Here is a 26702-nt window from a genome sequence, read left to right on the forward strand (position 1 = left end):
AAGCCAGCCTGGGGCACTAAAGAACCTGATATTCTTATCTACAGTTAATTACTAAAAAATGGGAAGTGGGGCTGTGGCTCCAAGGGTAGGGCGGTAAGCTTGAGCTGAAGCTATCAGGGACAGTGCCCAGGCCCAGGGGTAGGGTGGTAGCCTTGAGCTGAAAAGCTCAGGGACAACACCCAGGCCCACAAAATAATAATAATAATAATAATAATAATAATAATAATAATAAATTGATCATTTTTACTACTACAGCTTAAAAAAATTGTCCAGAAATAGTATATTTTCACCTAAAAAAATCCATTGACAAGAAATGCTAGTATGTTTTCATCCTGTATTATTTTTTGTTACTTAGGAAACTAATTAAATCATTTACAGTAACCTCGCGGGACAATTCCAGAAATACATTATTATGTTCTGGGTATAAAAAAATCCTTAACATTATTTGTTTTTATGTTTGTTATGCATGTATCTATCCATCTCTATCTAACATTTATCTACCAATGGTGATCCATGTATTATCAGTCATGATGATTAGTTACAGATACAGGCATGGAGATCTCTCTATCTGTATAGCAGAGATAAAGGTATCTATCCATCTATCTATTTATCTATCTAAATAGTGGAATGTGTTCAGTCTAATGTAAGATGATTTTAATTCCCAATATTGTAACTAATCATCATGATAGTACAAAAGAAGAAAATCTTCACTAGACCAAAGAAAACAAGAAAACTAAAACCTTATGTTTGAACTGAGTTGGTGACTAGCAATCAGTTACTCTAACAAAAATGCTTGAAATGAATAGCTAGTCAGAAGAAATAGTTTATTGGCTCTGAGTTCGGGTTTCTGTTCATTATCATTTGGCTCTCCTGTTTTGGGGACTGTGGCAAGGCAATATGGTGTGGATTGTGAGACAGAGGAGGCTGCACCCCTGTGGAGACCAGGAAGTGAAGTGAGAAATAGATTAAAATGCCTCTTTAAGGGCATATATCCCCAAAGATGAACTCACTCCCACTGTCCACACCTCCTGAAAATTCCACTTTATCTGAATTGTACCATCACTGGTAACCGAACTTTCTACCAGTGAGCTTCCAAGATATGATGAGCCTTCATCCAAAAACCAGCCCTGGGCTTCATAACTTTCAGAATTCCAAATAGGAGAAAATATCAAGGGAAAAAATAATAACAAACTTTCTAATTTGTACAGATGATTTCTATCTAAATAAATGTGGACATACAATAGCATCTCACTGTAAATTCCAGCAGGCAAGATCACTTTAGGAAAGAGTGATGGATGTAGAGGTAGAGAAGGATAGATGGTCAGAAGTGGGAAACTGCAAGAGTGACACCCAATTGTACTGCTCTTCAAGTGGACAATAGCCCAGTGAAGCTGAGTCTGGACTGGAAGATGAGAGCAGCCATCTGCTGAGCTGGTGATCAGCATTCCTATCAGTCTGAAGTTCTCAGACAAAAAGGAACAAAGCTTCAGATTTCCCTTTGAATGACTATTCATCAAGGTTCTTTCAGAGTGCGCACAGGTTGGAGACTTATTGTCCAAAGTCCACCGAAAGTGCAGTGGATCTTGGTTCCTGGGGAGTATAGGTTGGGCTTACTGAGGGTGAATGTACTGTCATTTTCCCAGAACTTGGTCAGAGTTTTCAGCTTCTTGTTCCAACAGTTTTGATTGGAGAAAGTACTCACCTTAGACTTAGTGGAGAGTTGTTTGTTTGCTACCTAAGTTGGAATTTTTAGATTATATCCATCTGACAAATGTTCTTTTGTTTTGTGAACTTTTCAGTGTTTCTCACTAAAGTTTAAAACCTTTTACATCCTTATCTCATTGCTTTGAAACACATTTTCACTCCTTGGATAATTTACTGGAATTAAATCTAGTAGACAATACCTTGTATTTTCATGACTCAATTTTTCCCACCATAGACTGTCATTTACAAACTTAGGAATGACTAGAGGTGCTATAATATTCTTTTGGTTCTATATCTGGTTATTCTCTTCATGTAGCCAATACTTCTAGCATTCTCTTCAGTATTATCAATATAAGTCTTTCACATCTGAGTCCCTAGATTATTGTAAAGTCCTCATTTCCTTTAAATGATTAGATCTCCATTTCAATGACATTTTCCATAAAATGACCTTTTGTTTCCTCTCAAATTTCTCAGGCTTTTGGGGATGGTATGCACTTGAAAGTAACAGATACTTTCCAAACTAAAACATGACTTGTTCATGGTTAATTAGAATACATTGTTTCCCTTTGCATTTCCGTAGTTTGAGGTCTTTTTTTATAGTCCAGTTGTGGAAAAGTAAAATATTTTCCCAAATGCTTATCAATTCATATAAATGTACTTACATGTGGATGTGAACCTACAATCTGTGTCTATTAGAAACTCAACTGGACACACATTTTCATAAAAGCATATAATTTACTTTTAATATACCTATTTTAATACACTTACTCTAGTGTGGAACCTAGGGATGATTTATATTCAGAGTGTTCAGGAAATTATTTGATATTTAGGAAAATGTTAATAGATCACTGACCCCAAATCATTAACTATATTAGTCGAGAGCACATTTGAATCCCATGGGTTGTGGGGACTTTGGAAACTGTAAGGGTTCCAGAGAGAAGAGAGACATGAGGGTAAGTAGAGGCAAAGGAAATTTATTAGAGTACGAATATGTTCCTGAATATGACCTCTGCTATGAGATTAGAAAAGCTGGACTGGAACCTAAGCAGACTGGGTTTTATAGGCAGGGGAAGAAACAGATTTTTAGCTTGTGGGGCCTGTGATTAACGGGGCAGGTACAATCAGCATTGTACAGGTGTATCGGGCTGCAGCGGTTCATCGGAAGAGGGTGCGGCCTCTGCTGCCACCTCAGTTGCTCTCAGGACCCTCAAGGGCCTAACAGTAACAAGCAGATAACACACATGTACAAAATGCAAAGCCCAGTCCTGGAAGTTTGGGTCAATAGTCAGCCAAGAAAGAACTCAGGGACACAAAAGAAACACATTTATTTGAATTAAAATGTCATAATTTGGAAGAACTCTGTCTAGGAAATCAAAAAAACTTAAATAATGGATCTGAGAGTCAAAGTTAAGTGTGTGATGAGAAGCTTTCCTAAATATTGGCTATACTTATTCACAATGTAAGTAAAACCATCAGAAGTCAGGAATAAAAACAACCCTAACAATATCCACAAGACTATAAGACTGAGTCATCTCCTGAACATTATATCCATAGTGAGATCTTTTTTTTTCTTTTTTCTTTTCTTTTTGTGGGTCATGGGACTTGAACTCTGCCTTAGCATTGTCCCTGAGCTTTTCAGCTCAAGGTTATTACCCTACCAAGCCCCACTTCCCATTTTCTAGAAGTTAATTGGTTAATAAGAGTCTCACACCATTTTGTACCCAGGCTGGTTTTGAACCTTTATCCTCAGATCTCAGACTCCTGAGTAGCTAGGATTACAGGCTTGAGCCACCACATCGGGCTATTGGATCTTTTTGCTAACTGATGAACTGTGCACTAGAAAGAGGTAATTTCCTTTCTTTTCCCCCTGATACCCCTCACTGTATTTGAAAACAAAATATCACAGAATGGAACATATTTTTGGTATCTTGAAATCTTTTGAATTTTATGTGTCATATTTTAACTCTATTATTAAACTTTGCAACATAAAAGACAGAAGTCATTTGGTGAAGTGAGCTGGAAATGTAACCTTTAAGTAGTAGTAGCCATGCACAAACTTTGTAAGAACCTACAACTAAACATTTCATGATTTTCCTATTTCAAATTTCAAGTGATTTTCATTAATTTGATGTAAATTCATGGGTAAGCTACAAAAGGAGGAGGAGGAGAAGGCAAAGGGGGAGGAGGAGGGGAGGGGAAGGAAGGAAGAGAGTGAGTGAGGGAGAGAGGGAGGGAGGAAAGGAAGGAGGGAAGAAATTCTAGAAGAAATAAATTCTCCCTGTTTTAGTAGCTTACATCTATAACTGTAATCCTAACCCTCAGGAAGCTGGTCTGTGGATCACAGTTTGAAGCCAGCCTGGACAGGAAAAACCATGAGACTTTTCCCCATTTAACCAGGAAAAACAAGAAGTGAAGCTGTGGCTCAAAGGTTAGAGCCCTAAACTTGAGCAAAGGTGCTAAGGGACAGAACAGGCACTTGTCCCTGATTTTAAGTTCTATGTTAGCACACAAAACAGAAGGAAAGAAGGAAAACGTGAGAAAGGTAAAGGAAGGAAGGAAGGAAGGAAGGAGGGAGGGAGGGAGGGAGGGAGGGAGGGAGGGAACAAAGGAAAGAGGTAAAGAGCAGTATATACTTCTTCAACAAATCAAGAGAAAGTTATGGACAGAATAGGCACACATTCTCCTACACAAAAAAAACCCCAATTATCATTAATCATTGACATAGGCCCACTCTGCATTCTGTTGGCTCCATGCAACTTTTAGTCAGTTGTTTCTACTTCTATTGCTCTTCCTTTTGGTTTTTTGGTTCTGGTATTAGGGCTTAAACTCAGGACATGGTCTTTAGCTTTGACACTCAAGTGGGGCACTCTACCAGTTGACACACAGCTCAATTCAGTTTTTGTTGTTGTTGTTGTTGTTGTTGGATATTCAGGAAAAGATCTCATGGACTTTTTTTGCTGGCTCCAAACTGCAATCCTCAGATCTCACTCTCCTGAATAGGTGGGAATACATGTCTGAGGTTCTAGTACATGGCTTCTGTCTTTTCTTAAGTTCTGCTGTTTTGTGACCTTTACAGAACTCCATCAATAGGAGCTCAGCTTTTGTCAGTCTCATTAATACACTCATGCTCTGTGCTTAAACAGTTGTATTGCACAGTGAGACCATGTTTTTCCTATTTGTGTCTTATCAGCTTGTCAGCATGTTTAGTCACTGATACTCCTATCTTTGACGACTTCATTAATTTTTAACTTGTCCTGTATCATTGAAGTCATGCATTTTAATTTTCTCTCATAAGCAACAAGTGTGAACATCCTGCCCATTCATTTCAATCTTAATTGATGTTTCTTGCCCAATTCAGGCTAGCTATGCTAGTATTGCATAGGTGACTTTCCAAATCTGTGAGCCCTTTGTGCTTATTAATTGGAATTCTACAGTGAAGAAGAAATTTCATCTCCTTTTGCTGTTTATTATGTGTTTATTTACATATGCTAATTGAGTTATTACTGACAAAGACATATTGTTACTCTATGGATTATAATATGTTACTGCTTTTACTTTGATAAAATGGTGAAAAGTAAGCCAGAATGAGCAACCTCTGCCTGGGTTCTGAGTCACTTGGCATGTTCGCACTGTTCCTGGAGTCTTTCTTTTGTATCATGAGCTAGGCCACATCATTTGCATTCTTCCTGCCCATGTCTTGTTAAAGCTATTTACTTAAGTCTAGAGTCTCTGAATGATCATTAGAAAATAAGATCTAGATTCTATCTGTTCTGGTGGCTTGGATGTGTTGTGTCTCAGTGCTGCTTAATGAAAAATGGCAGGAATAATGATTTCTGATATTATATTTTAACATAAATGCATATAGATAAAGCTATATATTTCATTGCAGTTTATCATTTATGTCTGCCTACCTCTACCTACTATCTAGCTACATATAGTCCGCATTGTATCACCACAAGGGCACAGCAATACTTCACACTTCTTAATTTTCTTTTCAGTAGACCAGTCTTCTGATAGAAGTTAGCTTCTCAGGATAGTGAATACATTTGGTTAGGTTATCATTTAATTCTTTATGAAACCAATGTGTCAGGACTCCCTGCCTCCATGGGGTATAATTCTGATTCCAGGATTCCATGACACAGTTCTGATAACTTACCAGACACCATCACTCAATATAATCTGTTTATATACATTAAATGTTTTTCCTTCCTCAAGACAGATAATTTCCTCACCCCACACATCTCTGGGAAGTTTACAAATTTTCCATTTGTCTTCTACACATTTAAATTTTGCTGTAAAATATATAGGTGGTTAACTTATTGGGGGAAAATTCTAGATATTTTTCCATTTTTTTCATGCTCTTTGAATTTCTTTTGGGGAGGACTGAGGAGAGGAGTGTTGCTAATCCTGTAAATTGAACTCAAGGGCAGAGAACTGTCCTGAGCCTTTGTGCTCAAGGCTACCACTCTACCATTTGAGGCATAGCTCCATGCCCCGCCTTTTGGGGGGTAGCTAATAAGAGTCTCAGGGTCTTTTTGCCAGTCCTGGGGCTTGAACTCAGGGCCTGGGTTTTGTCCTTGAACATGCATTTTTGTTGTTGTTGTTTTGTTTTTGTTATTTTGGCTCAAGGCTAGCCCTCTATCACTTGAGCCACAATATCACTTCTAGCTATTTCTGTGTATGTGTTACCGAGGAGTCGAACCCAGAGCTTCATGCATTCTAGGTGAGCATTCTACTAGGCTATACTCCAAGCCCTCTCAGTCTTTCTGCTAGTTTTGAACTCTTAGGCTTCTAAGTAGCTAGGCTCACAGACATAAGCCACTGTTACATGGACTTAGATCTCTTATTTCTATTCATTATGTTTTTCTTTGTTTTGATTTTTTCTTTTCTTTTTTTTCTGGGGGCAGTACTGAGATTTGAATTAGGTACTTCATGGTCATGAGTCAAAAACTCTGCAACTTGAGCCATGCCTCCAGGCCACAGTTACTATTTTTTATTTATTTCAGTGTTTCTTATTGTCATGATAATATATAGAGGAGTCACAGTTATATTCGTTAGGTAGTAGGTGCATTATTTCTTCACATTGATACCCCTTTTCATGTTTTTGTCCCTGTTTCCCTCCCCCAACCTGTCTCAGTCACCTTGTTTCCTCCCTTCCCTTCCCTATTTCAAATAAACAAATAAATGTCTATACAATATACTTGGTAACAGATACAGTACCACTATGAGATTAACCATAAAGGCAACAATCACACAAGATAAACCTCTTGCTAATTTTAATTGAAGTTATAGTCTGCCCTCAAATTGTGATCCCCTGTCCTCTGCCTCCTACAAAGCAAGGATTCAGGATATGTCCAATTACCCAACAAAAAGCTGGAAGCAGAGTTCTGGATGGAAGGCTTACTCCTCTGGCTTTCAGCTATTGGTTATAACTTTTAGTTGTATTTTCAAATTTAGTATGTTTATTCTTTCCTGTGGTTCTCTGGCAACTTTCTATGTCATCTTTTAGCCTTTCTATTCATTTTTATTTATATTTAATTCTTACCTATTTACCTAGTCTATCTGAAGACTAATATATAATCATTATGCTATTTCAACTACTTTTATTGGCCCTATTTTTAAATGCTCTGTAGTTTTCATTTTTCACAGCTAGTACATTCTGTTCTTTTCTTTAGACTTTTAAGTATAAAGCTTATTTTAAAGTCATATCCCATGTGTTCCTTCTGTTGCTCTTGTAAATAGATGTCTTCTAAGCTCATTTCCTTGTTTGGTGATTGTGAACCTCAGATTCAGCGACCTGAGAGTCCACTTATCCCTGTCTGATCTCCCTTTCAAGTGACTTACTTGAAACCTCAGTTTACATCTTCCTAAGTTAATATAACTAGAGTGTCAATTTCCAAAGGTATTATGAAACATCATCATTTTCTGTCTCTACGTGAAGCAACTTCAATACTATTAGCTGTAGTTTTAAGAGATAGTACACTTCTTAGGTTTTATCATCTCTGGAAATTTGAAAGAAATATAAGAGCTTTATCATGTGTCATTGTTGTTCTTAATGTACTATGTTATTTCTCTTCTCCTTGCCCTTTGTTTAATCTCGTATTGTTACAGTATCTGATTTTGCTACCTAGCATATTGTACATACATTTACTTGTTTATTTGAAATAGGAAAAGGAAAGGGGGAAAACAAGATGATTGGGAGGGGAGTAGGGAGAGGGAAATGGGGAAAAAAAAACGTGAGAAGGGATATCAATGTGTGAGAAGTAAGGCACCTACTATCTGGCGAATATAACTGTAATCCCTCTATATATTACAATAAAAAATAAAATAAATACTAAAGGGAGAAAGCTTGCTCCAGCAACTTTAAAATAATATCTTATACCAGCAAACATAGGAAGGGCAGGCGAATATGCTTTCTGTCCCATTTAGGAATCTTCAATTTTTAATAGGTCACCTGTTAATCCACAGAGGAACAATCATTATCTATATTCTTCTGTTTTCTATCTGCTTCATTTTTGGTTAAAAATTTTGTCCCTAATCAAAACAACTGTTAATGTAAGAAAACTTTTTCTTTCTGCTCCTAAACAGTCATATTTTTTTAAATCAGTCATGGGACTTGAACTCTGGGCCTGGGCACTGTCCCTGAGATTTTCAGCTCAAGACTATCACCCTACCCCTTGAGCCACAGTACCATGTCTGATTTTCAGGTGCTTAATTGGAGATAAGCATCTCACGAACATTTTAGTGCCTTGGCTGGCTTTAAATTGTGATCCTCAGATCTCAGCCTCCTGAATAACTAGGATTACAGGCGTGAGCCACAATGTCCGGTTACAAACATTTTTTTTTTTTATCTCAACTTTCTAAGTCATTTTCTGATTTGAGGTATTAATATGTTTTTTCTCATCTGTAATATGAATTTACCATTGATGTATGAATTCTTCTGTGGCAGAAACTGCAAAGTAAACAATTATTGCTGTGATTACTATGAAGAGTGACACAGCCTTACTAGTAATTGTTCAACTTAGTAAAGCAAGCAAGAGCAATGGTCATTATGATGGAAATTTACTGAAACTTTGCTGACATCTCTTATTAACAATTAAAGAATAGCCAGGTGTTGGTGGCTCCACCTCTAATCCGACCTCTTTAGGAGAATGAGCTCTGAGGATGGCAGTTCAAAGCTAGGTAGGGGAGGAAAGTCTGTGAAATTGTTACCTCCAATTAACCAACAAAAAGCTGGAAGTACAGTTTTAGGTCAAGTGGCTGTGTGGCAGCCTAAAACTTTAAAGCTCAGAACAACAACTAGCCCCTGAGTTTAAGTCACAGAATTGGAATTGAAAAAAAATTAAAATGTGATCATGATATTGATTCCATTGAGTGAAATTGATTATATACATTTTTATTTTCAAAGGAGTATATCCAGGGATCTGAAACATTTTATAGTCAGATAAATGTACATATGAAAACATAAATAAAAGAAACAAAGGCCTGCTATGCAAGTATTACATCTTTTAGATCCAGTCTTTTGTTTTGTTATATACAGGAGCTTTTCATTTTAGGTGTTTTTGTTTTTTTTTTTTTTGGTCAGTCATGGGGCTTGAACTCTCAGTCTGGGTGCTGTCTCTGAGCTCTTCAGCTCAAGGATAGTAATCTACCACTTGAACCACAGCACCACTTCTGGTTTTCTGGTGGTCAATTGGAGATAAGAGTCTTAAGGTCTTTCATGGCCAGGCTGGCTTTTAACCTCAATCCTCAGATCTGAACTTCCTGAGAAGCTAGGATTACAGGTATGAACTACCAGTGCCCGGCATGCAGGAACTTTTCTACTCATGCTAGTAACTTGAACCACAGCTCCGTCTTCAGCATTTTTAGTAGTTAATGGAAGATGAGGATGTCAGTGGCTTTCCAGCCTGGGCCAGTTTTGAACCGTATTCCTCACATGTTAGCTTCCTAAATAGCTACAGGCTATGAACCACCAGTGCCCAACAAATAAAGAAGTCTTTCTTCTTCTGTTTTGTCAGTTAGAAGGATCTAGTATAGACAGAGCAGCCTCCTCAGAGAAAAACGGTTTATGTTTGTTCTCAGACCTCTCCTTCTTTTAAACAGGAATCTTAGATGCTGGGAGTAGGAGAAAAAATAAAATTATTAGAAATCTTTATATATATATATATATGAACTGTCAGAAAATATATGTTAAAAGCAACTAGCACAATAGAAAATCATATATAATCTAATGTGTGTAAGCAAAAATGAAATAGTAAAATCAGAAAAGTATGTTATGGCTGTTGCTGAGAGACCCATCATGTGGGTCTCATGGTTAGAAGCCATGACAGCAGGGAGTTGGCATTAAGAAAACCCTATAAATCTAAGACCATAGGGTATAAGAAGGAAGATCAGGAAAAACTAATCTACTCCTTCTGCTTGAGTCTTTCGTGTTCAAAACAAAATCTGCCCTTAAGTGTCAAAAACTGTGGCTTTTTTACTTCCCTTGTAATAGAGAAACTTTAAGCCAAATAATTTTCATAAAAAATTCCCAAGTCTTGAATGCCCCTTGGATATCTAGCAGAAACATATATAATGTTGAGAAAATATTTATCAGAGTAATACAAGCCAAAAGAAGGAGGGAGTCATTATATTAACCATTGAATTGAGTGGAGAGGAGAAAACACTTGAGGAAGAAAATGAGGTAAAAAAAAAATGAATTTAGGCTGGGAGTTTGACCTAGAGGTAGAGTGCTTGCCTAGCATGCAGAAAGCCCTGGGTTTTATTCCTTGGTACCACATATATTGAAAAGCTGGAAGTGGTCTGTGGCTTAACTGGTAGAGCGCTAGCCTTGGGAAAAGGCCAAAGACACTACTCAATCCCTGAGTTCACTAGTACTGGTAAAAAAGAAAAAAAAAAAAAGATGAATTTAAAGTACTTAGTTACTTAGAAAAAAGATTTTTTTTTGCCTTAGCAGGCTGGTCTAAAATAACGTTCTATAATATTGCTCAAATCAATTAAAAATCGAATGTAATTATAAAAATGGTAACATATTTTGGTCAGTAACACAAAAACTTATAGCCAATATACAGTAATTAATAAATTTAAGACATGCATGGAATATGTTAAATAGGTGTTATATAGATTTATGTATTTAGATAAAATTTTAGTGAAAATACTTTTAAATAATTGGTTAATAAGCATTATGTAGATTAACCTGTATAAGTGTTAGTATTAATAATTACATGTAGGTTTTAGTTAAAATACCTGCCCAATTGTAATACCCTAATAGGTCACAAAACAAAATTGACACCAAATCATCAATAACATCCACTTATTTTCTATGCATAAGTAATTTAAATATAAATATTAAACCAGAATCTCAAACTATGTGGCTTTGTAAATAATTTGAACATTAAAACAAAGTAAATCTTTGAAAAAAAATATAATGTTCATCAACAGTGAGGCCACCTAAAGATACTATATGAAAAATCTGTGGGGTTTTAGCCATCAATATCCTTTCTTTTGTTTGGCATTTTATTTACAGTTTTTAAAGTGGAAATAATCACAGAAGAAAGGTTAAAATCTTCTGATGTACTTTTTCTGAAGTCAGAAATGTACTCAATATTCTCTGGAAATATTTTTAGTTTTTCTCTCTTTTGAAAGAAGTGCCCAGAGATCTTCTTAGGTGTGTTCTAAGCAATTGCTGAACAGAATGTGAGGTTGAATTTTGCCTGTGTATGGCTCTGCAGGCCTGGGAGAGAAGCAGTACTTTAGTCATCATTGCATAACACACATAAAAAATAGTCTATATGAATTATCGAAGAAATACTTAGCAAAAATGTATATCTGTAACTACCAGAAAAATTTCAATTATGTGTAATTCTCTTGATGATAATATACATAAACGACTTCTAATTTTAAAGAGAAATACATAACAAACTGTAGATAAACAAGTATCTTCATTTTTTTTTCCAGAGAAAAGAATTGTCCGCTTGCAAGTTCAGACTGTTACCAAGTTTAAAACAGTTACTAATGTTGTTGGATATGTCAAGGGTCTAATATCTCCAGGTCAGTAAAATGAAATATTTTTCATCTATACTTTGTTATGAGACTTTGCCTGGACATTCTCTGTAGAAATTGTAAAACATAGTAAAATATTTCATTCTAGGTGTACATGGATGTTCACCCCACTCAAATGGTGGCTTGACAAGAAACCAAAAAGATTTCTCTCTCTCTCTCTCTCTCTCTCTCTCTCTCTCTCTCTCTCTCTCTCTCTCTCTCTCTCTCTCTCTCTCTCTCTCTCTCTCTCTCTCTCTCTCTCTCTTCCTGCCCCCTACCGTAGGAAAGAACATTTGAAGAGATGTAATTAATGAGACAGAAACATTATTTAGAATTGCTAATCTGTCATGTGTTTCAAAAAACAATGGTTTCTTTTTTCTTTCACTCACCATAACACCAACAAATGTTTTTTTTACTAAATCAAGACATGTGCATTCCATTGTTTTTTAATTAAATAAAATAGTTCAATGTGAATTTGTGTCCCATTCCTACCCTGTGCTGGATGAGCAACCATGTCTAATAGTTGCCTGTAATCAGACTTTAAAAATATTTAGAAAAATAATCACCTGATTGATTGTAAATAATTTTACAGTTTGTTATAGATTTCTGATTCTATGATGCTATTCTTTTGGCTAAATAGAATAATTAAAACACTGGCACACGATTCACTCAGATTCATCATCAGTCTGAATGGCAGACTATTGAGTATTGGATCCATTAACATAATGTGGGGCCCAGCAACATTTTAGTCACAAGCATCATATAATATCAAAGAAAACATTTTACACAGGTACACAGATAGGGCTGTCTGATCAAATGTGTTATTATCATCTCTAACATTTACAGACAACAAAATGAGAGGGAGTTCTGAAGACGTATTTTAGCTTCCTTTATAATGAAAATCATCGCTAATGTTCATTTGAGCTGTATATGTTCGTAGGCCATGATAAACTTTAATTGTGGCTCTAATATATAAAATATGTGAACTGGTAAGTTTTGTACCAGTTGAAATTCTGATATAGGTGTGCTTTACATTTTCTTCAGTGCTAAAACTGTAAGTTGGAAATTATAATTAATTCCCAGTAACTGTTTATTACAGAATTCACATATAACTACAGATTTCTAATAGTCATGGCTCCTCAGGCATATTAGTTCATTAGTATTTGCTGATCTAGAAACATTCATAAGGCACTTCTCACGAGGATGCTGATAAAAATGTTAGAGAAAGGATTCACCATGTTATAGTTGTATGCTTTGTTAATTAATATTCCCATTGTGAAGGACAGAAATATGAATTTAAGCTTTGGATTGATAATTTGGTTTGGCAGCTGCCTTTGTTTTCATGTAGCCAGATGTGTAAAGTAAGACAGTGGGTGAAAACTGACATACTTTTAATAATTAGAAAAATTATTAATTGCTACTTAATTATGCAAGAGGATTCCATAAATGTCGTTACATTTATTGCTGAGATTTATATTTTGTGTTAATGGTTGTTGTTTCCTCTTTGTCTAGACCGATATATTATAGTTGGGAGTCAGCATGATAATGGACTCACTTATACTGGACAAGAATGGGCCAGTAGTACAGCAGTGATCACAGCTCTGATCCGAGCAGTGACGCTGAGAGTCAAGAGAGGATGGAGACCAGACCGGACTATTGTTTTTTGCTCCTGGGGAGGAACAATGCTGGGCAATATTGGCTCATATGAATGGGGAGAGGTAAAATCAAATAGAATTATTCAGTGAGACATAGAATATTTTGTTTGAAGTGATTTCTATATGTCTACCTACCAGAAAGATATGAGATATTTAAAAGAATTTGACAAGTAATCATTAAATTAATGTATTAATAACAATATGAACACTGAAAAACTAAGAAATGTTGTTTACAATTTAATGAAAAAGGAAAAGAATGATTGGACATATTCAGATTAAAGAAAAAATCTACTCGGTATTAGCTAGGAAGGATGTTGATATTCTTGTGTTTTATTAACTGAGTTTTAGAGAAAATTTTATATCTAATATGAGTTCTCTTGACACAGTTTTACCTAAAGCACTCAAAAATAAAGTTGAATTTCAGAGAAAAATATCAAGAAGGCATGCAAAAGAAATTAGTAATCACTTTTTTAATATGAAAGGAAACATCTTAAATATGAGAAGATTTTTATGGCATAAATTTCATCAAGATTCATAACTGCAAATTGTAATGCTTTATTTATGTAAATGAGTGGTGTGAACATTATACTCCAAAGAATGACTTCAAGTATTTTATTGCTTTAAAAACCTTTTTAACTTGACAGATTTCTAAGTGACATAGTAAATATAACAACTGAAACAACCTCTAAGGTTTCCATTCTAAATTACTTTCACAATCAGTGAGCAAGTCTAAAATGCATTTAGGCAATACGTTAAGTTAGACTGCTTTAAATAATTCAGACACAAAGAGATAACACAACTTTTCTTGTAAATATTAAGAACATTTTTTAAATGTTTCTTTCAAAATCTAAAGATTTGTGTCATTATATCCATAGTTCTAAATAACTAGACAAATAACTACTAAACATTTATTACCAATTTATATGAACTATAAATTAATATATTGCCATACTATTTTCTTAGTGTAGATTTGCCCAATTTATAAGTTAAGTATCCTGAGACCAAATATATATATGTATATATATAAATTATATAGCAAAAATTGCTTTAATTTCTTTGATCATCAAGCATCCTATGCTGTGAATTGAAGCAATGAGCATTAGTGCACATATAAGCAGTTATTTTTTATAAGAAAATAAATATTCCTAAAGCTAGTAACATATAACTTTATTTTTAAGTTTTAATGAATCCATTCTGTGCTTTGGTAATTTCAAATTTTTCTCAATCATCAGATTGGTAAATACTACACAAGTACAATCTTGTAGGACTCTGTAGTGAAAGTTAGAAAAAGTTCATCTTGCTGAAAAGATTAGGTATAGCTGCCTTTGATTATTGACATATAAACACACACACACACACACACACACACACACACACACATATATATATATATACACTTCTAGAGTGAATTTTTTTATAAGCACACCAAATGCCTGTACAATGAAATTATCAAGAAGATTATTTGAATTAGCACACAGATCCTGTGATAGTATGTTTATTGTTGTTTCATTCAGAGTTCATGTGACAGGCATTTAAAGGTTTTAGAATAGTTTAATTGTGTAAATAAAATTTACTGCATATTTTATTTAAATATAAGTTTTTAAATAGTAAACTTTTTATGTCTTTTAGAAATGTCAGTGAAATTTTCACATAAAATAGATAAGATTATTGATTTCCCTGGAATGTAATTCCTTTCACTACCTACTATCAGAAGAATGTACTTCAAGAACTGCTATAATTTTAAGTTATTTCTACAAAACTTCTACATAATGTTGCCTAGTAAATGTTTATACAACAAGATAGGAAAACATTAGAAAGCCTTCTTACTCCTGCCATATTCATAGTGTCAGTAATCTAAAATTTGGCAATGGTTTTTAAGATAAAAACCATACAAAATTATATTATGGTCACCATCTCTCTGACCCAAATGTTACTTTGTGCAGGAAGTAGCTTATTGCTTTGAAGGGAAGGACACACATTGTCAGCCACTGAAGTTGTTCACCATTCTTGCTATATTTATCATTGTCTATAAAAACAATTAAGTGTTGTCAATGAAGCAGAGAACACGTTCCGAAGCCTGTGCAGTGGCTCAGATCTGAGAATTGTGATTCAAAGCTAGCCCTGGCACAAAAGGACCTGAGACTCTTATCTTCAATTCACCTCTAGAAAACGGGAAGTGGGACTTGGCTCAAGGGTAGGGTGGTAGCCTTGAGTTGAAGAGCTCAGAAACAGTTCCCAGGCTGAGTTCAAGCCCCATGACCCACAAAAAAAGGAAAAAAAAAAGAAAGAAAAGAAAACAAGTTCTGAATTTCTGTAGTTGAATGTAATACTATGCTAATATTTATAGAAATTTTTTCTTGAAATTTGATTTTGTCAAAAACATTATATTTTATCTACACCTTCCCTCCAATATTTAAAATCCCCCCTTCATTCTCTGTTTACTTGCATTAGATAGTGTAAAATCAAAGTTATCAGTGCACTTATACAATGTAAACATTTGATAGATAGCATTTAGCAAATGAAAACTCAGATATTTTATTTGTGCTGTTAAAGGTAGAACATTTGTTTTTGGTTCCAGGATTTCCAGAAAGTTCTTCAAAAGAATGCTGTAGCTTATATTAGCCTCCATGATCCAGTCAGGGGCAACTCCAGTCTCCATGCTGTGGCATCTCCATCTCTTCGTCAATTGGTAGTAGAGGTAAGTTGAGCCATGGTTATGAAAAAGATTATGCAAGTCTTCCTTTTCTAAAATTCAGTACCTTTTGATTTATTATACTTAAATATGCATAAAATTACCTAAGTGTGTTTTAAAGTCATGAGCTCTATTGCTGGTTTGCTTTTTATTAGTATCTCTTAAATGAATCTGTCACATGTTCTTGAACTATTTACCTGCATAAAAGAGTGTAATTATGTGGTTATGCTGTTACATGCTGGGTATACAAAATATATGGTTTTTAAAAAATTAAACTTATTTCTGAAGTTCCCAATTCTGTGATGATGTTCTTGTGGTGAGATTCATTACGTTTAGATTTTTTCCCCCAAATTACATTTTGTCTAAATTTGGGAAGTAACCTACATTTCCAAAAATTCTATAAGCCTTTTGAGGATGAGAATGCAGTGGCAAATAAATCTATTAGATTTGGAATGCATTGTTTGCATAAATATCTGTGAAAAAGGAAAAGAAAATACTTTTTAACAAAACTCGAAAAATATGTAGTTGGTGATATATCACTAGAGTAACTGATTTCTTGGTCATTTCTACATATTTCAAAGCATTTAGCAGGCATGTTTCTTGCTTATTAACAAAATGTAACAAGACTACTTTTGCATTGTTTTAATGCTTGTACAGATGAATGTTGTCAGTTTGAGCAGACAATGTTGTCAGTTTGAGAATGCAGGCCTGCATTCTCCTGGCCCTGTATCTGAGAAGTGTTTCACAGAGGTTCACAGAGTTTCCAGGGCATGTACAGAAACTGAAGGGAGAGAGAGAGAGATCATGAAGAGTGCTTTGAGTTAGCCATAATTCTTGATTCAAATGTAATACAAACTAACACTTTATGACTCTCATAAAGTACTTTCTACTTTAATAGTTTCATTGACATTTCCACATGTCAAATACCAAAGCAGACATCATGAAAGATGAAATGGATAAATCTTTACATGTAGGATAAGCTAGACTCACTGTGCATACCCTAAATTTTACTCTAGACCTGTAATTGGTTTCTCCTCCTTTGGGCACTTCCTGGGACTGTCAGCTTCTGTGCTCCTTCTGGGGAAGTTCATATTTCTAAAATATGGTCAATCTGGAAAAGGAGCTTAAATATCTAGAAATTGAGAAGGGCTGGTTTTAAAACCTGTCTTTTCTTTTATTTTGCATTTTATTTTATAAACTTAGACACATGTAGGGCATTCTGTAGACTGAAAGTTTGCATGAAATAAAAATGTTAAATTATTTTCCTAAATGAAATACTAGGATGTGTTTTTTGCTTGTGTTTGGTGTTGGGGGTTGAACTAAGAGCCTTGTACTTTATAGGTGGTCACTCAACTACTTAAGATATGCTCCCTGTGTTTTAGATTTAATTATTTTTCAAATAAATTCTCACCAGCCAGAGCCATGATTCTTCTATTCACAGTTCCTGCAGAATCAAGATCACAGGAACATAACATCACCCATTGCTTTTAGTTCTTGAGATGAGGGTCTCATGTGCCTGTTTATTTAGGTTGAACTCAGTAATAATTTTAAGGACATTAAATAATAAGTTCTTTAAATGAAGTAAGTTATTTGCCCAACTTTATTTATTACATTTAGTGAATGTGTTCTTATCTAAGTCAAAAGCATTCTATCTCTTAAAGCATAGTTTTATTAAAAATTCTCCACTTTTAATTCCACAGCTTGATGAATTATAATGTGTATAAAGCTATGTAAATGGAGTCATACGTGGGTATGGTTCAGAGATAGAGCACTTGTCTAGGTTATGTGAGGATTGGGGTGAGATCCCCAGCACTAGAAAAACAAAGATAAATCTACTGGACAGGACAGTGCACACCTGAAATCTCTGCTGCTTGGAAGCAGAAGTGGGGCATCACAGATTGAAATACTGTAACCCCCCCCCCCAAAAAAAAGCTGGAGCTGTGTGCTGGTGACTCATACCTGTAACCTTAGCTACTTAGGAGGCTAAGATCCTAGAATATTGGTTCCAAGTTTCTAAGCCGTCATGGAAGGAAAGCCCACAAAATTCTCAAAACAACCACAAATGTTCAGGCTGGATGAATGACTCAGTTGGTAGACTGCCAGCTGTGGGTAAGTTGAGAGAGATTGTGGCCCAAATTCAAGTCATGTTATCAGCACCAATAAAGAAACAATGACCAGTTGAATATGGTGGAATACAGGTATAATCTCAGCTAGTTGGAAGGCAGAGAAGGTAAAAGTACCACTAACTGGAGAAAATACATAAAAATTTATCTGAAAAATAAAGTAAAGCTAAATGACTACAGGTACAATACTTGCCAGTATGTCCAAAGATAAACCCCAGTATGGGTGAAAAAATTATGTTTTTGTTATATTTTATTGTAATTAATAGAAGTGATACATTATATTTGCCAGATAGAAGGTGCATTACTTAACAGACATTGTTACCCCTTCTCATGTTTTTGTCCCCACTTCCTTTCCCCCACCCCCTTCCCTCATCTTGTCTTTCCCTCTTCCCTATCCTATTATAAATAAACTAATAAACATATTTACAATATATCAGATAACAAGGTAAGATACTGTAAAAATATGAGATAACCAAGGGACAACAAAAGAAATGAGAAATAACATAGTACATTAAGAACAACAATCACACATTATATGGCTCTTATTGCCATATCCTGGAGGTCCTAACATTTTCATCACTTAATTATATTTTTATCACTAAAAATGCTTTATCATACCCAGTTACATTCAAACTCCCTCCAGTTAAGTGGAAAACACTGATCTCATTTCATTTGTTGCATTTGAGAATATCACAAGCACAAATTTTCTTTTGTTGCATTTGAAAATACCATATACACGGCATTTATATAATTCAGAGCCCTCCATGTAGCTCCTTTTACTTATTAAGATTTATTCATGTTATTATATAATATCAATAGTTCCACAACATATTCTAGACAACTGAGAACATAATCCATTCAGAGATGAGGGTAAGACCTTACTTTCAATTTGATATTCTCATTTTGATTTTGGAATAAAGAAAATTTACATAGAAATTGAGAAAAGGAGCCACCCTCCTGAGGTTAGATAAACCATAACCTTGAAATTAAGGCAATCCCTGATGAAAGCCAAACACTGTGAGTGCTCCAATATTTTTGGACAGAAGTTAAAATCATTTTGTTCATGCTTTCAGCAGATCTCTAGTTAACCAGAACATTAATGGGAAGATTCCAATAATGAATAACAAAAAATGTATGATTTCACAAGGAAGAAAGCGACTAAGCTTCCTTAATGAAGGGTTAATGATGGAATGCAATGAAATTTGTCAAAAGTTTAGTTGGTGCTGTGTTACAGAAGAAAAGCTGAGATTAACGAAGAGGATTCAACAGATAAATACAGGCAAAACAAAACAAAAACAGACAAAGAGAAAAACAGAAGTAAAAGGAAAAAGAAAATAAAATGACCCAAATCAGATCTACAAAAGGAATCAATACATTTTGCTTATGTATAATGACGAAGCTAAGATGTGTACATTACTGAATGCTTTCATCAATTATGTTTAAAAATAGGAAATAAACACTTAAATGTTCAAGGTTAATATTTCAGTTAAAAAATTAGTTAAGTAAGTAAAACCTTACCTGGTAGTTCATTTTCCAAATTTTACTTTAGGGCTGGTATTTGAATTGGGGTGGTTGTTTTTAGTTTGGGATTGCACAGCTGCTTGGCATAAATTAACTGTTACAAATCAACTAGCATAAATTAGCTGCCACGATTATTCTCATTTGTTGGTAGAAAAAGTACTTATCTTTCATGGCAATTTATCTGAAAATGGCATTGTTGTGTTGTGTCTGTGCCTATTAAACTTTAGGTGATACTACCAGTATCTTGTGAGCTAGTTTTACAGATACTCTGTCACCAGGATATGAAATTTCCTTTTCCTATATGGCACCACTAACATTTGGCATAGGGTAATTCTGCGGAACATCTCATGGTTTCCTAGAAATCATTTTTGTTCCTTTTGTGTCAGTAGGAAAGGTTGAACTCAGGGCCTCTCACTCTTCACTCGGTTTTCTTCTTGATGGCTGGGGCTCTACCATTTGAGCCACACTTCCACTTTGTTTGGAGATAAGAATCTCAGATTTTCCTCCTTTGCTGACATCAAACCACACTTCTCAAATTCAAGCTTGCTGAGCAGCTAGAATTATAGGCATGAACCAGCAGCATCTGTATTTCCATAGAACTCATTCTAAACAGCCTCTATTGTCCCAGTTCCTTTATTATACAGACCGTAACTTATTATAAATATTTAAGGACCACTTATCACCAAACTTTTTTTTTAATGGTCTGGGTAATGTATAGAGGGGTTACAATTACATTCGCCAGGTAGTAGATGCATTGCTTCTCACACATTGATACCCCTTTTCATGTTTTTGTCCTCATTTCCCTCTCCCCCACCCTCTCCCAATCATCACTAAACTTTTAAGTACACTCATAAGAACATATACCTTCATATATTACATATATGTGTTGTTCATGTTACACATATATGACACACTTATGTATATTTATATACACATACACATATATGCAATTTTTCCTACTCTGGGAACTGTTGCATACCTGCTAGAAATCTGGTAGAAACCTCAAATGCCTCCAAATGAGAAGACACTAAGATCCTAAGATAACATTCTTAGGGAAAACGAAAATGCCCTTTGTTGGAAACAATATTCACTGTCTAATTAAGTATACAATAAAAGCTACATAAGTAGCTATCTTACTTAATGAAATACAACTGTCTTCATGCAAAACAGATAACAGTATTTATTAAAGGCAAGATTTCTCCATAAATGGTAGTGACCATCTCATGTAGCAAGAACTCCTCTTTGCCTCTATCTGTAAATAACTCTCCCACTTAGCTTTTGGAAGTATCTTCCATAGATCATGAGAAATACTGATTTTTGCCTTTAGGAAAAGAGAATTTGATCATCCATATATTAGTCAGTGCTCTGTAAATCTCACGCAAATAGAGATGAAATTTCCAAGAGACTATTTTGAGAAAGCCTGCAGCACTGGTACCTATGAAAGTAGTCAATCTAGCAATATTCGACTTAAATGCTATTTTGGAGTCACCTGTCAGAATCTGGCAAATCTGCTCAAAGCTAAGCAACTGCATCAATATTATAAAATGCTTTGGGGGTTGAACAGTGTTGTTGCTTTTAAAAACTATCTAAGAATTTTTTTCACTTTTATAAGACATGATTTTTATTTAATTTAATTTTAATTCCAAATCAAACACATTCATGAAAGCTGCGAGCCTAGACCTGGACTTTTTTGTGCCTACCCTGCATTGGTTTCACAGTTCATTATGCCATAAATAGCATAGACAACTAGTTCTGTTCATAGCATGACAAAGTTAAATGATGATATTTTATCTCAACAGAATCTTGTAGATCCTATTAAACTTTTTCAACTATTTTCCCCCTAATTGAAACCCCACAACTTTACTAGAGAAACTTCATGTTTGCATGTGTGTTTGTAAGTGATCTCTTAGCTTCTGCTGTATTTTCATAGCATTCCTTTACAGGCTTAGATAACTCCCCATGGCTAATGTCTAAGAAATACACAATAGACAGTCAGTGGGTAGCCTGAGGACCCACAAATGTTTCTTTATAATTTGTCCCAGAACAGTCATTATAGAGTGTTTATATTACATTTTATATTGTTTCATTTGTCACAGAGTTCAGACATTTTCCCATTATTCTATCATTCTTATAACTTTTTTCCCCACCAATGTTATTGTCCAAAGTGCAGGGTGGCAGGCTCTAGAGATAATAGAATTATAATAACTGGATAATACAGAGATTCTATAAAGAGATATATAGAGAGAGCTGGAAATAGAGACCAATACAGCTCTTGATAATTTTAATGCAAACTACTGAAACAAAGTTGCATTTTTATTCTCCTTCTTATAAAGCAGACAAATGAAGCTGGGTGCGGTGGTTCAAGCCTGTAATCCTAACTACTCAGGAGACTGAGATTTAAGGGTTGCAGTTCAAAGCCAGTGCAGGCACTAAAGTTCATGAGACTCTTATCTCCAATTAACCATCAGAAAATCGTAAATTGTGCTGTGGCTCAAGGTGCAAGGCACTAGCCTTGAGCTGAAGAGCTCAGGAACAGCACCCAGTCCCAGAGTTCAAACCTCACAATCACCAAAATTAAATAAATAAACAAAGTAGACATGTGAAAATTTGCTTTACAATATTCTTCTATTGATTTTTCTTTTGTGACAATATTGCATATGCATTTTTATATTTTATTTTACATTTTGTTCACTGTATTACTGAAAGAAATTCCCTTCCCTTCTGGCTCACCATGATTTTGTACCCTCTTCATCAGTGTCTTCTACCTAATTTATCCCTCTTTAACTTCTGCTCCTACAAGCAGCCACTCCAAGTGACCATAAAGGCTAATAAATGGATTTAAAACTCTTCTTAACACTAATTTACAACATCAGTAAAGCCTTATATTTACAGTTGAGTTCTATTGGCAGGTTTATGTATCTCCTAGCTTTACAAGGCTTTGCTTAGTATTAAAACTAAACAATCTCTCCAGTTTATTACTGTTTTACAAGGTTTTCTGCTCAGAATACACTGACAATATGTGAATCTCTTTTTTATTTAAAGCTTGATATCAAGGGAAGTCTTAGTTAGATGCTGATTTAGATCTTGAATTTCAGAAAAAGCTGATTTAAATATTTGAATTATATAACCAAAGGGTAATGAAAACCACTTCAGGTCTTAACAAATGTAGCTTGAACTCATTCAACTCACCATAATTAAGATCACATTGCTAAAATACCTTTGGTGGCATTATTCCTTGCCTAGGAACTTGAATGCAAGATGGACACAGACATCTGCAAAAATGTAACTTCAAAAAAACAATTATGCAGAAGTATTAGTAAATCACTACTGCTTTCTTGTTAGCTAAAATGACAGAGCACCACAAATGCAGTATAAAATAGTGTCTGCCTTCCACAGAAGTGTACTTTGAGGAATTCTGCATTTACCTCCCCCAAACTCCCTCCCCCCAACTGGATTGTCTAATCCTAAATGTTTTGGTTTAAATCCTAACAATAAGCCGGGCATGATGGCTCAAGCCTATAATGCTAGCTACTCAGGAGGCAGAGATGTGAGGATCAAGATTCAAAGCCAGCCTGGGCACAAAAAGACCTGAGGCTCTTTTTTCTTTCTCATGTATTTTTTATTGTAATTAATAGAAGGGTTACATTATATTTATCAGATAGAAGGTGCATTACTTCACAAACATTGATACCCTTTCTCATGTCTTGGTCCCCATTTCTGTCCCCCCACCCCAACCCCTCATCTTTTTTTTCCCCCTTCCCTATCCGATTTCAAATAACTAAATAAACGTGTGTACAATATATCAGATAACAAGGTAAAATACTGTAACAATATGAGATAACCAAGGGACAGAAAAAGAGATGAGAGATGACATAGTACATTAAGGACAACAATCACTCATAATATTGCTTTTGTTTCTATATCCTGGAGGTCCCTTCGTTTAGTGTCTTATGTATCTAGGTTTTGTTCTATTGTAAATCTCTGCTAGGAGAGCCCAAGGTTTCTACTGAGTATGACAAGTGAGAGAACCATTGAGCCTATGTTCTTTTGAGTCTGGCTTACTTACAACAATGTTCATTGCAGCACTATTTACCATAGCAAAGATATGGAACTAACCCAGATGTTCCTCAGTTGATGAGTGGATCAACAAGATGTGGTATTTATACACAATGGAATTCTATGCTGCTGTCAGAAAGAATGACATTGCCCCATTTGTAAGGAAATGGAAAGACTTAGAAAAAGACCTGAGACTCTTATCTTCACTTAACCTCTAGAAAACAGGAAGTCGGGCTTGACTCAACAGTAGGGTGGTAGCCTTGAATAGAAGAGCTCAGGGACAATGCCCAGGCCCAGCAGTAGGGTGGTAGCCTTGAGCTGAAGAGCTCAGGAAAAACATATAGGCTGAGCTCAAGCTCCATGACCCACAAAAAAAAAAAAAAACCCTACTAATAATGATATAGGTTCCACATTTACATAACAATCACAATCATAATGCTTGATTTAGAAGATAAGCATTTTTACAATGTATTTTATGCATAATGAATTAAAATACAAATTTTATGCAAAAATGTGCTACCCTTTTTACAGTAAATTACAATATGATTATCAGGTACTTGTCTTGATAAGTCATATAAATCATGCCACATGTTATAGGTGTGTGTGTGTGTGTGTGTGTGTGTGTATGTGTGTGTGTGTGTGTGTGTGTGTGTGTGTATGTGTATACTAGGGCTTGAACTCAGGGATGGGCACTAAGTTTTAGCTTTTCACTCAAGGCAGTGGTACTACAATTCTAGCTATAGACTTCTATTTCTGGCGTTTTGCTGGGTAATTGGAGATAAGTATTTTGTGTTTTTCTTCCTAGTTGGTTTTCTGCTGTGACTCTCAGATCTCAGCCTCCTGAGAAGCTAGGATTAGAGGCATGAGGCTCAGGTGTCTGACTTTGTCATAATAAAATGGTTTATTGATCAAGCAAATCTGTTTTTAAAGCATTTGCTTAGTTTGGTTCTTAAACAAAATAATTGTGTTTACTGAAACTGAAGGATATCAGTAATAATGCTAAATGAGTAACTAAACAAACAAATTAACATGCAAATGAAGTTCCTGTAAGGCAGGTTTTTTTTCCAGTGTGTGTGATAAAGTGTAGACAATGTGCAAACTTCAGTGTGTTCCTCTGCATTATAAAAAACCCCAGATAAACATCCAAGCAGCCTTCTCCAACCTGTCTAATTCAGGAGTATTTTTCCCCAGGCATATTGTAATAATGGTCACTAAAACAAAGACTGTTAAGATATAAATGTGGATTCTTTGCAGAAACATAAGCAATTGCTCAATGAATTTTTTTTGCAAATGATTTTAAGTGGCAAGTTTTAGAATTTATATTTCACAGTGCAAAGTCACTTTTCTGGAAACAACTCAATACATACTGCTCCTAAGACTAGAAGGCACTGATTATTTCTTCCCTTTGATCTGAAATTTCACCTGAAAATTTATAGCCTTGAGTGTCTCACAACCTGACAATAATCCCTTCATGATTATTACTGCTAACTAAACTAGAATGGCAAAATTATCATTTTAATATGAAGATGATAAAAGAAATTGAAGGGCAGAACTTCAAGTAAATTGAACCTTGAAAAAAAAAGAGGGGGAAAAATCAAATCCTGCTTTAGGCAAATATAGTAATTTTCTGTATATCTCTAGGGTGGAACAAAACAATTTCAATATAGCCTAAGGAAGAACTGTCAGGTGGAAAGAATTTCAGTCAGGTTCCCAAATACTGCACCTTGTTGTCAAAGGAGATTAAGCATTTTTAGATAATTATTCTTGTGTATATTTGCCTATTAATCCTGTCAGGATTTTATCCCTCATTTCTATTATTTTCTTTAAATTTATAATATATAAAGAGCCTGCATTGTTTCTCAAGTTCAAGTGGTTACAATGATAATACCTAAATAAATTTGATAGTTACATGTTTACTTTTTTTCTAGTTCTGGGGCATGAACTCAGGGCCTGAGCACTGTTCTTGGGCTTTCCTCAAGGTTAGAGCTCTACTACTTGAGCCACAGCACCACCTCCAGCTTTTTCTATGTATGCGGTACCAAGGAATAGAACCCGGGTCTTCATGCATGCTAAGCAAGCACTCTACCACTAGGTCAAACTCCAGGCCCCTACATGCTTACGTTTTATACCAAACATTTTGCAAATTCTGGTTCTGAGTCTGTCATGTTACAATTGATAAAAATTGAAGATGTCCTGAAATTTTGTGTTTACTCTTTTTTTTTTTCAGGTTTTTTTTGTTAAATTAGTATTTTCTTTAAGTTGTTATACCAAGGGTTTTCAATTTGTTATTGTCCATGTATGGGTACATTGGCATCTTGATTAATGTCACCACTTCCATCTTTTTGCCCCATCTCTCCCAAGTTACCTGATTCCATTTGTACAGCTGCCCATTGTATATTTGTGTGTGTGTGTGTGTGCTTTGCCTCGAAGCCTGAACTCAGAGCCTGTGCACTGTCCCTGAGCTTTTTTGTTCAAAGCTAGTACTCTTAACATTTGAGCCACATATACATTTCCACCTTGATGGTGGTTAACTGGAGATAAGAGTTTCACAAACTTTCCTTCTTGGGTTGGCTTCAAATTACAATATTCAGATCTCAGTCTTCTGATTAACTAGGATTACGGTGTGAGCCATCAGAGGCCAGCCACACTAAATATTATGAAGGCATCCCTCCACTCACTCTTCATTCGTGTAGCCAACATGCCCTCAATGTGGAACCACTCAACAAGAACACATATTCCATTTTCCTGATATGTGTGTGTGTGTGTGTGTGTGTGTGTGTGTGTGTGTGTGTGTGTGTATTTGGGTGTGGGGGGGTGGGTATATGTGGTGAGTCATGAGGCTTGAACTCCAGGCTTGGGCACTGTCCCTGATCTCTTCAGCTCAAGGCTACCACTCTACCCCTGGGCCTG

The 26702-nt window shown here is 35.3% G+C and overlaps 1 protein-coding gene across 1 annotated transcript in view; it reads left to right on the forward strand.

Moving 5' to 3' along the window:
- The window catches only part of Naaladl2 (N-acetylated alpha-linked acidic dipeptidase like 2), an 855862-nt gene that overhangs the window by 556670 nt on the left and 272490 nt on the right, over positions 1–26702 (forward strand). Inside the window, exons 7-9 of the mRNA XM_090342362.1 lie at positions 11662–11754; positions 13258–13463; positions 15979–16098. Coding sequence (XP_090198488.1) covers positions 11662–11754; positions 13258–13463; positions 15979–16098 — 419 coding nt within the window. The remainder of the gene's footprint in view (positions 1–11661; positions 11755–13257; positions 13464–15978; positions 16099–26702) is intronic.

This window comes from Megascapheus bottae, chromosome 1, assembly GCF_031878675.1.
Source record: "Megascapheus bottae isolate mThoBot1 chromosome 1, mThoBot2.hap1, whole genome shotgun sequence".
In the NCBI taxonomy this organism is placed as follows: Eukaryota; Metazoa; Chordata; class Mammalia; order Rodentia; family Geomyidae; genus Megascapheus; species Megascapheus bottae.